General features: G+C 30.3%; 1 protein-coding gene across 1 annotated transcript in view; it reads left to right on the top strand.

Annotated features, from left to right (window-relative positions):
• Nucleotides 1–301: 301 nt before the first annotated feature.
• LOC118181307 (uncharacterized) overlaps nucleotides 302–14,918 on the top strand; it is a 180,147-nt gene continuing 165,530 nt past the window's right edge. The window contains exon 1 of the mRNA XM_085815986.1: nucleotides 302–532. Coding sequence (XP_085672112.1) covers nucleotides 469–532 — 64 coding nt within the window. The 5' untranslated portion in view covers nucleotides 302–468. The remainder of the gene's footprint in view (nucleotides 533–14,918) is intronic.

The following is a 14,918-nucleotide window of genomic DNA, read 5'->3' as shown; positions in this document are numbered from 1 at the left end:
TATGTATCCTGGCTTAGTTCGGATTCGGGCTTCAAAATATTCGTAATAACTCCGCAACTGGTAAATAAAAGAATGAACCATTCAGAGAATTAAAACTTCCTATTGTTAATAGCAGCTTTTGAAATTCCAAGGGCATTTTATTTATTTTTTTGCTTTTCAAAGGACGAACCTTCGAAGCAAACAATGAAAAATAACATAGAAGATCACTTGAGCATAGTTCCCACGTTACTTCACCCGTCCTTCGATAGATGGCGCTAATGAAGTTTGGTACCGTTATGTCAAATGGGTTTCGATTTCGTCTGCTCTTCAGTCCGTCCAAATCTGTTCGGACTGTAAACAACGAAGAGACTGAGATGTCCGTTACAGGTCCTTTGCTCTAATGTTTACACTTCTCTCTTGAAAGGAACAGATTTGGGTTTTTTCGTTTTCTTTTCGTTTGTTATTCGCCGGGTGTTTTAGTTACTCAATATGCGGCTAAATATGAAAACTGGAACTTTAAACCTTTGGGGATATTCTGTTGTGCTTTTACTAGGTAAGTACCTTTATATTTTTATTGGAGTATTTCTAAGACCACATTTTATGAACTAAGTGCATATATTTCCTCTATAGTTTTATGCAAAATCTTGTCAAATTAGAAAATTTAGTTTTCGTTTATTTCAGCTGGTAATATAACAAACAAGGTTTAACAAAAGTTATAATTTCTCTCAAAGTTTGAAAACACTTTAATAACTTTTTCAGTTTTGTGTTTTGTATATATATCGACAGAAAGTGGACTTATTTGTTTTCAAAGGCATTTAGTTAGTTTTTTTAAATTATCGTAAGCAAATTTTAAAAGTTATATAGTGGCCTATTTTTGTTTCTTAAAAATACATAAAGCTTTATTTGGAAGTTTTCGATTAAATTTCGGTCGAAACTAAGCAAAAACTTGAATGATTAATTTACTATTTGAATACGTTGCTTACATTTTTCTTCGGTTTTAAGAAACAGTAACTGGTAAATTTAACTGTGGTACTATTGCCAGATAACTATAATGAGTTATTAAGTTTTTAGGTATATGAATTAATTAAACATGTATATAAATTTAAAACCTGTAGTGTATTTTGAACTTTACATACGCAATATTATATTTTAAATTGGTTTAATTTAAAATATGGCAGCAAAGTGGAACAAATTTTATTTACGGTGACTTCGTGTATTATTTCTTAATATACAGTGTTTTATACTAGACCTTAGGAATATATATTAGAAAGAGAGAGATTATTGGCATAGAGGATTCGAAAGTTTAGCCGATTAACGTTTTGTTAATTTAAGCCACGTTGCATTCAAAGCTTTACGGCGGTTTCTTATATTTGTTAAATACATTTTAATCTGTTTACATTCGTAAAATTTAAAATAACAATGATAAAAAAATATACGCTCAAAGGGGCCTTTTTTAATGTTTTGTGCGTTACCTTTATTTATGAAATATCATGTTCTTCGCACTTAAGCCATTAAATTCAATTCAACCGCAATACCGCAAAATAATTTTAAAATGAGCTTGTCTTTAAAATTTCCGATTCATAGTTTGGCGCATTGGAGATAAAATTATCCCCTCCCCCCCGTACAGTGTGCCATTGCTCTTTTTTAAATCGTTGCATTTGTTAATCAAAAATTCGTTAAAGTTTTACAAAATATGAAATAGCTAATAAAACAATTCCAAATTCGGGCTTCCAGATGCCCATATTGGGTGGAGAATTACGTTATTCAAAATTTGATGGCTCTAGGCACCGTTGTTTTGTCATTATGCGAAAAACATACATACATGTATGCAGATTCTTCATTATTTAATTTCTTTAAGTATAACACAGGGCGATAATATTTAGTGGCAACCATTTGAAAGCTGAATCAACGCAAAATGCCAAAACGAAATCTTCTGGGTCTAATAATACCCTTTGGGCTAATAACACATAAATCTAATAAACCTGTTTAATCAAAGGTTTAATTGTATTCTTTGTCTAATTTTAAAATTATTTATGTACAATTATTTGTCTTACGATTGTGTTATAGATCTTGTACATTATAGATGAAAACACGAGGGTGTCGATGTATAAAACATTTTTTAAAGGACTCCATGCGAGAAAAGGGTTATATGTCCCTAATTAACATGCTTGTTACTTACAATGATGTATAATTTATTCTGAAATTCTGGTGTACCATTTCAATTATATTTTTAAGTCAGAATAAATCTCATCTTGTAATTGATAGAGATGAATGAAAAATTTCAGCTACAAGTACAGATTTACGTCATTTAGATACCTATGCTTAAAAATTGCTTTAACAAATAATAAATTTATCTATTCTATAGATCAGTAATATTTTCACGCAGGTTTAGGTGTAAATTTTACTGTAAATTTACATTTTACTGTAAATTAAAATAGCTCTTTTCATTTTGTAATTCTTTATTTTGCATATCTTCAAGGTAGGCTTTGCAATCCTATCAATGTCATGGTATTTTTGTTTTACTAATTTTTAAAATAATTGCTGGGAAGATAATAATTATTGGTTTACAGCGCAAGAGTTCTATTAATATATTCTATTATAGTTATATTCTATTATAGTTCTATTAATTTTATTACTTAATAAATTATATTTACTTATTAATCTATCTTGAAACATTTAATAATTATTTATTTTATCGAAGTTGTATCGTAAAACATTTTGCGCTGTCATTACGATTAGTATTATATTAATTATAGGTAATGCGCCTTTAAAGTTATTATGGGATAAATGATGAGAGTTTAAACGTATACAATTCGGTAATCAAGTATTTATATTGTTTGTGTACTAGGAAATGCATAAGGAGTTCAGTATAATAAAACCTGTCGATGTTTGTATGACGTTCTACTTAACGGAAATGATCTAAAAACCTTTTACTGACATAAACGACATAAGCTGTTCATTATTTTAGTCTTTCAGATATTTTTTTCTGATAACAAAAGTGGTACAGAAACGGCCGTTAAACTTTAATAAAATCTCAAAAATCGAGATCTGGTTCAAAGTACAATAAAACAATTAGAACAAAATTTTAAGAAACACGATAGATTTTGAACTTCGATCCTCGCGGATATTTTACACAGTAAATAAGGTCAAGATTGTGGAAAACTCTTGCCTTTCTGTTACGAAGGCATTTTCAACCAGAAAAAAATCAATAAATATTTTCCGCGTTCGGGTGATGTTGTTTTAAAAGCATTCACCTCCATAAATCCAGAGCAGAACTCATCAAGAGATTACGTCTTGATATTTGTTGGAGAACTGCTTGTTCTCTAGAATTTCACCTTGTTTTTTTCGCCCGTGATTTTGTTTCACCGAGAGTGTGAGTGAGAAGATGAACGATTCGAACTTCGTAGGATTAAGCGTAAAATTCCCGTTAGGTTGTCATTTGCTTTGCTTAGCTCCTAAGAGGATTGTTCTTGAAAATGATTTATGGCTGAACTATATTGAACTGCTGTTATAAGAGATTATATAGATGCGATTGTTTAAATATAATGTAGTTTATATTAATTCATGACCGAGTGAAATGGTGCTAGTATTCCTGTGACGCGTGTATCGGTAGAAAATGAACAAGAATAGAATAGCATTACGAACTGAAAAACTTGCAATGTAATCTCAGTATCAATGCTATTCTCTGTGCAGTTCTTAAAAACTAAAAATTAATTAAAAATGATTTCAAAAGGCTCTTCTCTAGGCATGAGGCAATGCTCTGGCCGCTTGGTGCTATCCAAATACAGTCGTAGAATGTTTTTAGAATATCTCAAAGAATTTCAATTTACCAACTATGAATTCTGTAAATCAATAAAAATAATATTACTTCGTTTTCTTTACTACCAATATTTTAAGATATGAAAAAGTTTTCACGATACAAAATTCTAATAAATCTTTTAATGTTTGAACAATAGCCTAATTTTTAATGATATTGCATATTTAAAAAATGCACGTTTTTTTCAATATAGGTTGTCTGTACACACTTCAGTATGTGATTAGGTTAGCATAAGTTAATTAAGGTAAATTACACTAGCGTTATCTGCCTAAAGAAACAAATTTCTTTGTGCGTGGTATTCTAATGGAAACTGACTCGTATTCACATTACACATAGGAAGACCACGATAATTACCATGTAGTCAACATATAAAGACATTAGGTATTTTAGAGGCACGAAAGATGAAAAATATGCAACGCCTTCGCAAGGAATCGAACCACGGACTTCTCAATTACACGCTGAGCGTGCAGGTGACAGGTGACAGGTGACGGAGGACGGGGACGCCTGGCGTATAACATTGGTAAACAGGCATATGTCCCACGTCCTCCACTATCTCGAAGAAGCAACTCGCTGGAGCCCCGTAAGGCTGCACCGGGAGTTTACATGGCCATACAGGGGCTAGATGTCAAGTAGTTTTTACATAGGACGTTGTTAATAACACAAAGTAACTTAAAAAGAATATAAAGGATAGCATTAAAACACTAAAACACTCATATAAGCTGAAACACAGAGATATACAAAATTAAGCGTAAAAGCATAAAAACACACTCGTAATTACGTAACTTAAAGACATAAAAACACACACGAGAATGCATATCATGACACATAGAATACATATGGAAACACGTAGAGCACATAAATGCAAATATTGCACACAGAAGAAACATATGAGACATAGTAAGGTGTGCGTAAAGCAGAAGCGCTGTGCGGAAATATGCTCAGTTCCCATAATACATAATGTACATACTTTCATTAGGGGCTTCTGTTGCATGATTTACATATTTCGTTGCATACACTACATTCGTGCATTGTACGGATATTATATATTTCGATTTACGATAACACATCATTCCATTGGGTGCCCAGTGCTTTACACAGATAAACATATCAGTAACAATATTTCTGCACGTTGCTAGCTATAGAAAGCAAATGTTTACATGAGGCTCGAAATTGAATGTGGCGCTTACAGAATGTGTACATACTGCGAATACCTAATCGTTGAGTACATTGTCTGCAATACCATGCTATTGTGGCTCGCAAATGTCTTGCCCTAGGGCGTTGATTTGCTGTACAACTGCGCAGATACTCCTTATAGCTGGTGGGTGGTTGATTATGAAACGATAGTAAAGTGTTCTATTATCGTTTCATAATCAAACACCCGCCAGCTATAAGGAGTATCTGCGCTGAGCGTGCAGACCACCACACCACGAAGGCATGCCAAGAAGGCCGGAGAAATTCCCCCTATTAAAGGACGACGCCAAATCCTGGGCGAGGAGAATCATCATATAACACCCTTTTAGTTCGGGCGCCACAGTAGAGACAATAGGTATTTCGGAGGCAGGAAAGATGAAAAATATGCAACGCCTTCGCCGGGAATCGAACCACGGACCTCTCAATTACGCGCTGAGCGGTTCGGGCGCCACACCACGAAGTCATGAGAAGAAGGCGGGAGAAATACTTTATAAACCCATCATGCGGGATTTTAAACAGAGTGCTTTACCTGTGCTCAGCGATCTTATCCGCCCAGCTAAGGATGTTTAACTCATTGCTTCCATGAAAATATTTTACATAAACTGCTTCCAGAAAATATTTATTCTTCTCTGGAATGATTAAAAATTTTCTATATGCAAAATTTCTTAATTTTCCCAATTTATCACTGAGCAGTTCGTGTACGTTGGCATGGCAATGGACGATTGTACGGTAAATATAATATTAAAAACCAGGGAAACTGAAAATTATTTAGGACTATTAATAATAAAAGTATAGCATTGAAATAAATACGAAAGTGATAATATTTTATTAAAACATAATTTATTAAAAAATACTATACGTATTTTTTTTAATTTTGTCTTAAATTATCTCACGCTAATTCTAAATTTACATCACTTTCCATTATTTATATATATTCGTTTTAATTTCTATATTTGGATGTAAAATATTTATTTATTTTTAAGAAATAATTATAAAATTTAAAAAAAAAAGAGAGATTCAATTTAATTCCTACTTTAGCACGTTTTTATCAATATATGTGTCTTGACAAATATTGTAACCGAGACGATAAAGTTTTGATTACAGTTGTATACGAGTTTGAAACTCAAATGATGTGTGGGGGAGAATTTGAAAGTGGACATGTATTATAAAAAATTAAAACGTAAATCAGAGATACCAGATGTTAGGGATAACATGTTTATATATTATGTGTAATGAGGGATTGTTTTTCCGAGTTTTTTAAAAACTAAATATTATTTAAATATTCACGCATTTATATTATAATATACGTTGGTTTAATGATGTTAAAGAATAGTTGTAAGAAAAGAAACATTTTGTAATTATAAATTTGTAATTTCCAGTATTTAAGTAAAACCTTACAATCACAATTTTAACAAAAATGCAGTCAAAAATGATCAAAATAAACCTTTCCATCCAAAAGAATTATTCTTATACCTAAAACGTTCTCTCAAAACTATAGAAAGACTGTATTTTCAAGTGCTGCCTCGGAAACTTAAGGCTAGAAATTTGTTTGGCTTAGCGGTCAGGTAACTTTAAAATGTCTAAATTTGAAAAAAATATAATATGAATATTTGATCTTTACTCTGTGTTGGAGATATTAAAATATTTGAAATAAATTAAAAGTAATGTACCTTCTTCATCATCAACATAAAATTCAAACATATTCTGCACACGAATGGACAAATCACTATTTTTAGTTGTCCCCGCCATTTAAATTAGGACCGAAAATTATAATTCAAATGACCTACTTTAAAAATAATCAAATTATATTTTCTTTAAAAAAAGTCTTCTTTTAATTATTTTATTCTTCTTCTTTCTTCTCATTTTTTGAGACGCCAAACTCAACTATTAATAAAAAATTAAGGCTAATTTCTAAATTTTTATGCAAGAAACATAATTGCTGGTTATTTTATAATTACATACGGTTTACTGGTCAACATTTCTAAAATTTCTGCTGAACAGTTTCAGAGCAAGCAAGGAAATTAAAGTGAACTGAAATTTTCACTCTAAATACTCTCTAAATGCGCAATATTTTTTCACTAAGTAAACAAATGTCAAAATACATACATATCGTCAAAGCTGCGAATAAGCATAATTATATATTTTAATAACATTGCATATATAACAATAATAATTTTAATTATTATTATTATTTACGTGTTCTAAAATGAATAAATATATAAATAGACATGCAATAACTCAACTTTTCTACCAATTATATAGTTGTTTAAAATTGTATACAGAAGGATCTTACGTATGTAATAATTTAGAAAGTTTAATATGAGGAATTTGCTCAAATGTTAAATTTAAATGGCAGAAGCTTAGAATTATTTTGATCATAACTTTTAAAGTGAATTTTCACATGAGGTTTCTTTTAACATGCTTGAAAGAAATCGAATTTGAATACAAAAGCGTTAAAAAATTTTATTTTTAGCCGATCTAAAAGCACCTGGCCTTTTAAGAAATATTAACGATTTATTTGTTTTACTGCTGATTACTTTTCAGTTTACGTTCAAGTAATGCTGGTTGCTTTCAAGTTTTTGTAACTCTTGTAAAGTAAATTCCGAGAATAATGTAAAGAAATGCTAGTAAATGCTTTCTTGATTTCCTTTTTAATAATTAAAACTAGGGAATCATGAAAATATCTTATAATCAAAATTTCGATATACTATGCGAAATGATAAAATTTTAAGTATGACATGTTTGAAATTTTAATACTTTCTTGTGTCTGTTTTGTTGCATTTAAAAGGCTGTTAAACTGAAAAAGTTAAATGTAATTATCGCAGTTTCATATGTTATATTATATGGTATTTCTCCTGCCTTCCTAGCGTGCCTTCGTGGTGTAGGGGTTCTGCACGCTGAGTAGGTATTACAGAGGTCCGTGGTTCGATTCCCGGTGAAGGCGTTTGCTAATTTTTCATCTTACATGGTTCCAAAAAATCCTAATGTCTCTACACTATTACTTTCAGCTATGCTCCTATTTAAATATTATCATCGATTTTTATTAAATTATAAAAACTTCTTCAAAAATATCAACATCAAATTTACAAACTCAAAATTTACAAACTAATGAACATTTAAAAAATGAAAAGTTTATTGGTCTGGCCTTTTAAGTTAAATTAGTGGCTTCCAGCAGAATTGTGAGTCTTCAGTTGGTCACCACAATAGTTTTTGAAGCAGCTAGCTCAACATATAATACGACTAACCCATAATTATTTAATTTTTATCTGACTTATAACACTAAACAGGATTTATCAGTAAAGGCCTATTATATTTTCTTTTTCAGAAAATATTAAAAATATTGCTAAAATATTAAAAAAATTAATTATTTTATTTTTTAAAGCTTCTGCTATCCTTGTAGTATTTCTTCTAATTTTATCCTTTGATTTCCTATAGAAAACTAAAAATATAATTCCTGTATAGAGAAGAAAACTTTTCTTTATAACCTCGACTTTCCGGCAATGAAAAATTCCTGTTTTATGCGAATAAAATAGGAATTCCCCATTTTGAAGAATTCTACAAATTTCAAACGCAGATTTAATACAAAATTTCTGTGTAGACTTAATCCTAGAGAAATGTAGCAATTTGTTCATTTGGATAAAAGCAACTATGAGTATACACTTCTTTCATCACTCATATAACAGGAAAAAAAAAAGACAGAGATGATAAAACAGAGATTTCCATATTATCATTTTCCGGTATTTTAAGTGATCTACGATATTTCAAAGAGATTAATTCTTCCTAATGCTGAGAGAGAACAAATCATTATTATTCGTAATATGCCTATAAAGTATAATAATTTAGATTTTATGTAATTACCATTGGTGTTTGTACAGCTGAATTATCATCTGTTATGCAACAGCATGAAATATGATAATCCTCGTATCTCTGCCCGAATGATTCCGTATTTAACTAACTGCCACCAGAGGAAGAAATAAAAACGGTATACGCGGTAGAATCAGGAAAATCGACTCCATTTCTGAATACTCCGACTCGCCGTGAACTGGTGCATGCACAATTGGAACAGCTTGGCTTCTTAAACTGGGCCACCGGGGGACGGAGTAACATCAGTTAAGATAACTGTCGAATAGTAAAATGAGGCTGCAATTACAACCGGCGAAGTTATCGAAGAGAAAATAATTCAAGGCCGTTTCATAATGCCATCTGCATCTCTTGTGGGCGATTTTACAGACCTAATGGCAACAGGTACTAAGTTATTCATGGATTTTCCAAATATAGGAAAAGACAATATGGAAATAAATATGTTTGATAATTAGCTTTTATTAGTTTAATTTTATTATTAATTATTTTTTCAAATGGCGTTAAAGTATCATTTACATCATTTCGCAAATGGGATTAGAAAACCAATTATTAGTCCAAAGGGATTTATTTGAGTCCCGAATGTCTATTACTTTCGTTTTGGCATTTTGCATAAGACTCCTATAAATGTCGAATCACTTTTCAAACTGTTGCCACAAAATATTAGAGTCCTTCATTATATTTGAAGAAATTAAATCATGAAAAATCAGCATAAATGCATGTATATTTCTCGCATTGTGATAAAACAACGGTATCTAGAGCCACCCAATTTTGAATGACGTAATCCTACTGTGAATATGGGCATCTGAAATCCCAAATTTGAAAAATTTGGAATTTGTTTTATATCGATTTCATATTTTGTAAAACTTTAACGAATTTTTGAGAGACAAACTCAACAATTTAAAAGCGAGCACTGGCAACACTCTACGGGGGGGGGACAAACCTTTTTATCTCCAGCGCGTCGAACTGTGTATCGGAAATTCTAAAGATATGCTCATTTTAAAATTATTTTGCCACATTGCTATTGAACTAAATTTTATGGTTTAAGTGCAAAGAACATGACATTTAATAAATAAAGGTAACACACAAAACATTAAAAAAAACGCCTCTTTGGATGTAATTTAAAATCTGAAACATTTCAGATTTTTTTTAATTATGATTTCTTCCCTTCAACACATGGCTATGCCAATTCTTATTAGCCCAAAAATCGTTAGTCTAGAAGAGCTATTAATTTCGTTTTAGCACTTTTCGTTGATTCACTATAAATGTCGGTTCACTTTTCAAATTGTTGTCACCAAATTTTAGAGCCCTGTATTATATTTAAAGAAATTAAATAATGAAGAATCTGCATAAATATATATATGTTTCTCGCATTGTGATCAAACAACGATATCTAGAGCCATCCAATTTTGAATAACATACGTTTCCACCCAAATATGGGCATCTGGAAGCCAAATTTGAAATTTATTTTATTACCTATTTCATATTTTGTAAATCTTTAATTGATTTTTGATTAACAAACTCAACGATTTCTAAGCGAGCGATGGCAACACTGTACGAAAAAAAAAAACATTTTTATCTCTAGCGCCAGAGACTGTGTATCGGAAATTCTAAAGATATGCTCATTTAAAAATTATTTTGCGATATTGCTGTTGAACTGAATTTTAATTGTTTACTTGCGAAAAACGTGATATTTAAAAAATAACGGTAACACACAAACCGTTAAAAAAACGCCCCTTTGTGGGCAAAGGGTAAAGTCTGAAAGCTTTCAGATTTTTATATTTTTTCTTTTTATATTATATTTCTTTTTATATTATTTTCTTTTTATATTTATATTTTTTCTGTTCTTGTTTTTTGTTTTGTAAGAATTTTATTTTACATTGAATTGCGTTCATTTAGCCATTTTCAGGTGTAACAGAAATTAATTTTATTCAGTTTATATTTTTACTACCGCCTGAAATAAGATATTATTATTTTCATTGATCGAATTTCATGTCTTCGCAAAATATAAATTATTAATACATCTTCTCCTGGGAGAGAATTATCATTCCATGCTTCATATGCAAGTGATTTAGTGAAAATAATTCATAGCTAAATCTTCAATGTTTAAATCTGTTCTTTATTAAGCGCCTACAAAAATCTCTACGTCTCGTTAATTTGTGATGAACCGATATTATAGCTAACACTTACCCTTACAGTTCGGCATTCCGAATTTAAACACCTCAATTTAAATATACGATGTTATTTCTGTATCTTGAGTTTCTAAGATTTGTTCTTTAACTGTTCTCACACTTCTCATATAAGTTTAACGTATTTCAGTTGCTAAACTGAAATTTAACCACAAAGATTCAATTGCATTTTTAAAAAATTCTTATAATCAATTTTCATGTAATTTTTATACTTAATATCTTATTACCTAATACGATACCTAATAATAATTTGTTGTTTGACTTCTAAATTAATCTTATTACCTATTTGAAATTTTTGCTGATAAATCATTCTTAGTGGCGTTCTAATGCAAGTTTTTAGATTGAAATATTTTTCTCTGTAATTTTACCTTTCTTAAAAACGTTTCTTTTTTATGCACTTACGTAAAACTGTAATTAATGATTTGCTAGGTATGACAGACTGTGATGATGTAACTCTTTAATAATTTATCACGCTATTTTTCTAGAAGAATCCTATTCGTGCACAGCATTCATTAAATACAAAGCTAGAAAACAGGAAAATTTTTTATTTGAATTGCAATCTGTATTATAAGATACAAGCTAGCATCATTTAAACAGCCCTTCAGTGAGAAAGAGTCTGAAAGAATGATACCGTCGAGAAAATATAGATTGTTTCAGGCTTAATTCCCGGGGACTAAGTGAACTGCCTACCTGAAGCTTTCATGGATTTTTCATTTTTAGTTTTGAAATGCAAACCAACTACCCTTTCTTTGATTTACAGTTTTCCTTTCAGTTTTTCACGAAATCATCTCTCCTAAGATACTTAACTCTCAAGTTCTTAACAATAAAAAATAAGCTTGAATTGCCCTTCATATGGATAAACCTCCAAGAAAGATAACTTTTTTCTACCTCTTGTGCGCCCAGTTATAGCTTTCATTATAACGAATTTTTTTCTGTCCTGTTCGATGTGCAAGCAGTAAAATTCTGGTATGTTTAGTTTTTTCTGTTCAAAGATACGCGCAAAATATCATTTAAACCTGAAATTAAAGAAAAAAATTTAATCGAATTTTTAAAAACTTATTTCTTCACACTGGACCAACAGTATATGTATAAAATTCGAATTCGAAAGCTTATCTTGAAGTAAGTTAAAAATCGAAGACGAAATTCCGATGAACTAATGAATTAAATAACTAAATAAAAACTAAATAAAACTTCTAAAAATATAAATAAAAACGCTGAAAGCGTCTACATTCTGAAAATACTTCTCTGGAGCATCCGTTTTAAAGTTACTAAAAGCAATATTTCCGGATGGAATTATTAGCATTTAAAAAACATGCCCGTTACAGACGATAATTGACTTTTAGATCTCAGTTTGCCAGTGGCAACAAAAGGGAAGAGCAAAGAGCTTTAACAGGAAAATACAAATATGCAGATTTTACACAAGTTACCTTTGTGTCGTGAGTCGTCCATTGAATTGAAAAATAACTGTGTGCTCCCTTTCTAATGGTGAACTTTTAGAGAAGAACGTGTTTCAGTTTTTTTATGAATTCATGATATATATTTTATTATTGTAAGATAAGAATTTTATTTTAGCGTAGTTATTATAATAATCTTTTGAAGAAGCTTTTTTTATTTATGCCACCATTTTAAAAGGAGTTTCAGGTATTTTCTTCAATTGCCGCAGACAATAAGAATGACCATATCCGTTGGTAAATTTTTTCTATATTCTGAAATCTAGGGTAATAACAGTTTTGATTCATAAAGTTTTAGTGAAGGTTTGGAATGAAAAAATAACTATATAATGCAAAGGATTTCTGCATTTCAAAATGCGCCTTTGTTAGATTTCAAACTCGTTACAAATCGACATCGTGCTAACTACATTACAGAATGGCCAGTTGCTCTATTTCGTGTCCCCAGGAGTATGCGAGGGAAAAAAAATGTCAACTTCAAGGCAAACGCGTGCTCTAGCCCCTTCTCTTCGAATGAAATGCAATGATAACTAAATTCGTCCTTGATCTAGATCTAAAATCATTTTCCTCATTCGAAATTACGACGCCTCAAATAACGGAATCCAACTCAAATAACTCAAATAACAATCACCTTTTTGTTAATGATCTCAAAGATTAAAAAAGGTGGACCGTAAAACAGAAGAGATATAGGTTAATTGATTCAGTTGGCAGGTTAACTGCATTCATAACTTGAAACCCTTAAAGTTCAAGCAATGTTAAATTTCGTGAAGTATTTATAAAGAAATATGATTCACAATGTTATATCTTTCTTCAAGCTGAGCCAGCCTTATCGCACTAATCGAAATAATATTCAAGATATTAATGGAAATATATAAAATACTTATAAATTTATCAAATTAAATCTAAGGGATATCTTCCTTCACAAAAGACTGAAGTGTATCAGCAACTGCATTATCAATCACTCTTTAATCATTAGTTTCTTTTATTTGTTAGATGTTTGAATCTCTTTGATGTAATCTGAGGAACAGAATTAATCCATTAAAAAATCAAAATCAAAATTTAAATCAAGCTGTTTTGATTATACCAATCAATTAAATGTAATTTAAATTAATTAAATATGATTTATTTTTCACTCATTTCAAATAACAGCCTAAAATACTGTTTCAAAAAATGCAGTACTCTCAAATAAAATAACACATTAAGCATTTTCGGTCTGAAATTTCAGTCGAAGTTTAATGATCACGAGGCACATATCATGTTTATCTGACTGGCAAGGTTGTATATATATGGCCTGGAATATTTTTGTGATGTCTGTAAAAACGTATATATACGAGCATCTTGAAATATGTCCAAGAAATTAAATCAATATTTTAAAAATACACAAATCCAGGTAGGAAGTACCAAGGGCATTTTGGCATTAAAATCAGAAAATCAGTTTTCAGAAATTTGGGCTTTCTTAGTAAAACCCCGCGCCGGTCAGAGAGTTAATGTATGCTTTGACTTTGTATAATTCCACATAGCTTTAGCTTTGGAGATTAGCAATGCATTATTATTGCACTACATCGTATAAAAAATGCGATGCCAATTTATATTTAAAATTTAAATTTAAAATTATAGAAGTTTAAAGAAGATAAAAAGTGTTTGCTATTCATCATGTTGTGACTAGTGACTGTTTGGATTCATTTTGAAAACTATACATTCAATACATATAGTCAAAAGTAAGATAAAGATCTATTATGTGACAAACTACGAATTTTAATCTTGAATTCTGTTCTTAATATGCGATTTAATATACTATAAATATTAACTGTAGTTCTACTACAATACAGGTGAAATTCCCTTTAAAATAATGGAAGGAACTAGAGATTTTTTACGCGGTTTTTTTAAAGGGAGCATCATAAATCACTTAATTCTTGTTAAATCAGTTTTTCAGATTACATTAAAACCATCATTCTGCTATTATAAATCAGTTAGGCAGAACTGAATATTCAATACTGCTAACTTTTTTAAAAGTGTATTTAATTTAAATCTTAAAATATCTCAAATTATGTATCTGCTAAATCAAAAAAGAGCCCAGACTAAAAAGAACTTTCGTGAAAACTAGCGCTGTATTATAAACAGTGATTCTGATTATAGTGATGTTGATAATAGTTGTTTATAGTGATGTTGATAATAGTTTGATGTAGTTTTCAAGTAAACGTAAATTAAAGAGACGACAGATACAAGGCAGGAAATCATTTACATTGACCTCCGAAAAAATTCTAATTACAGATTCAACTTTAAATATTTAAACAAGTATTACAGAGTTTTTAACACATCTGATAATAATAGTAACATTAAAATTAATAAAAATAAACTTATTTTAAATAATCTGATTACTGGGAGATGGGACATTATAAATTAGTGTTTAAGTTATTATGGAATCCCTGTAAACAA

This window comes from Stegodyphus dumicola, chromosome 4 (assembly GCF_044657685.1).
Source record: "Stegodyphus dumicola isolate Sdum_Otavi_A_Nest chromosome 4, ASM4465768v1".
Classification (NCBI taxonomy): domain Eukaryota; kingdom Metazoa; phylum Arthropoda; class Arachnida; order Araneae; family Eresidae; genus Stegodyphus; species Stegodyphus dumicola.
This window is presented reverse-complemented; position numbering and strand designations above follow the sequence as displayed.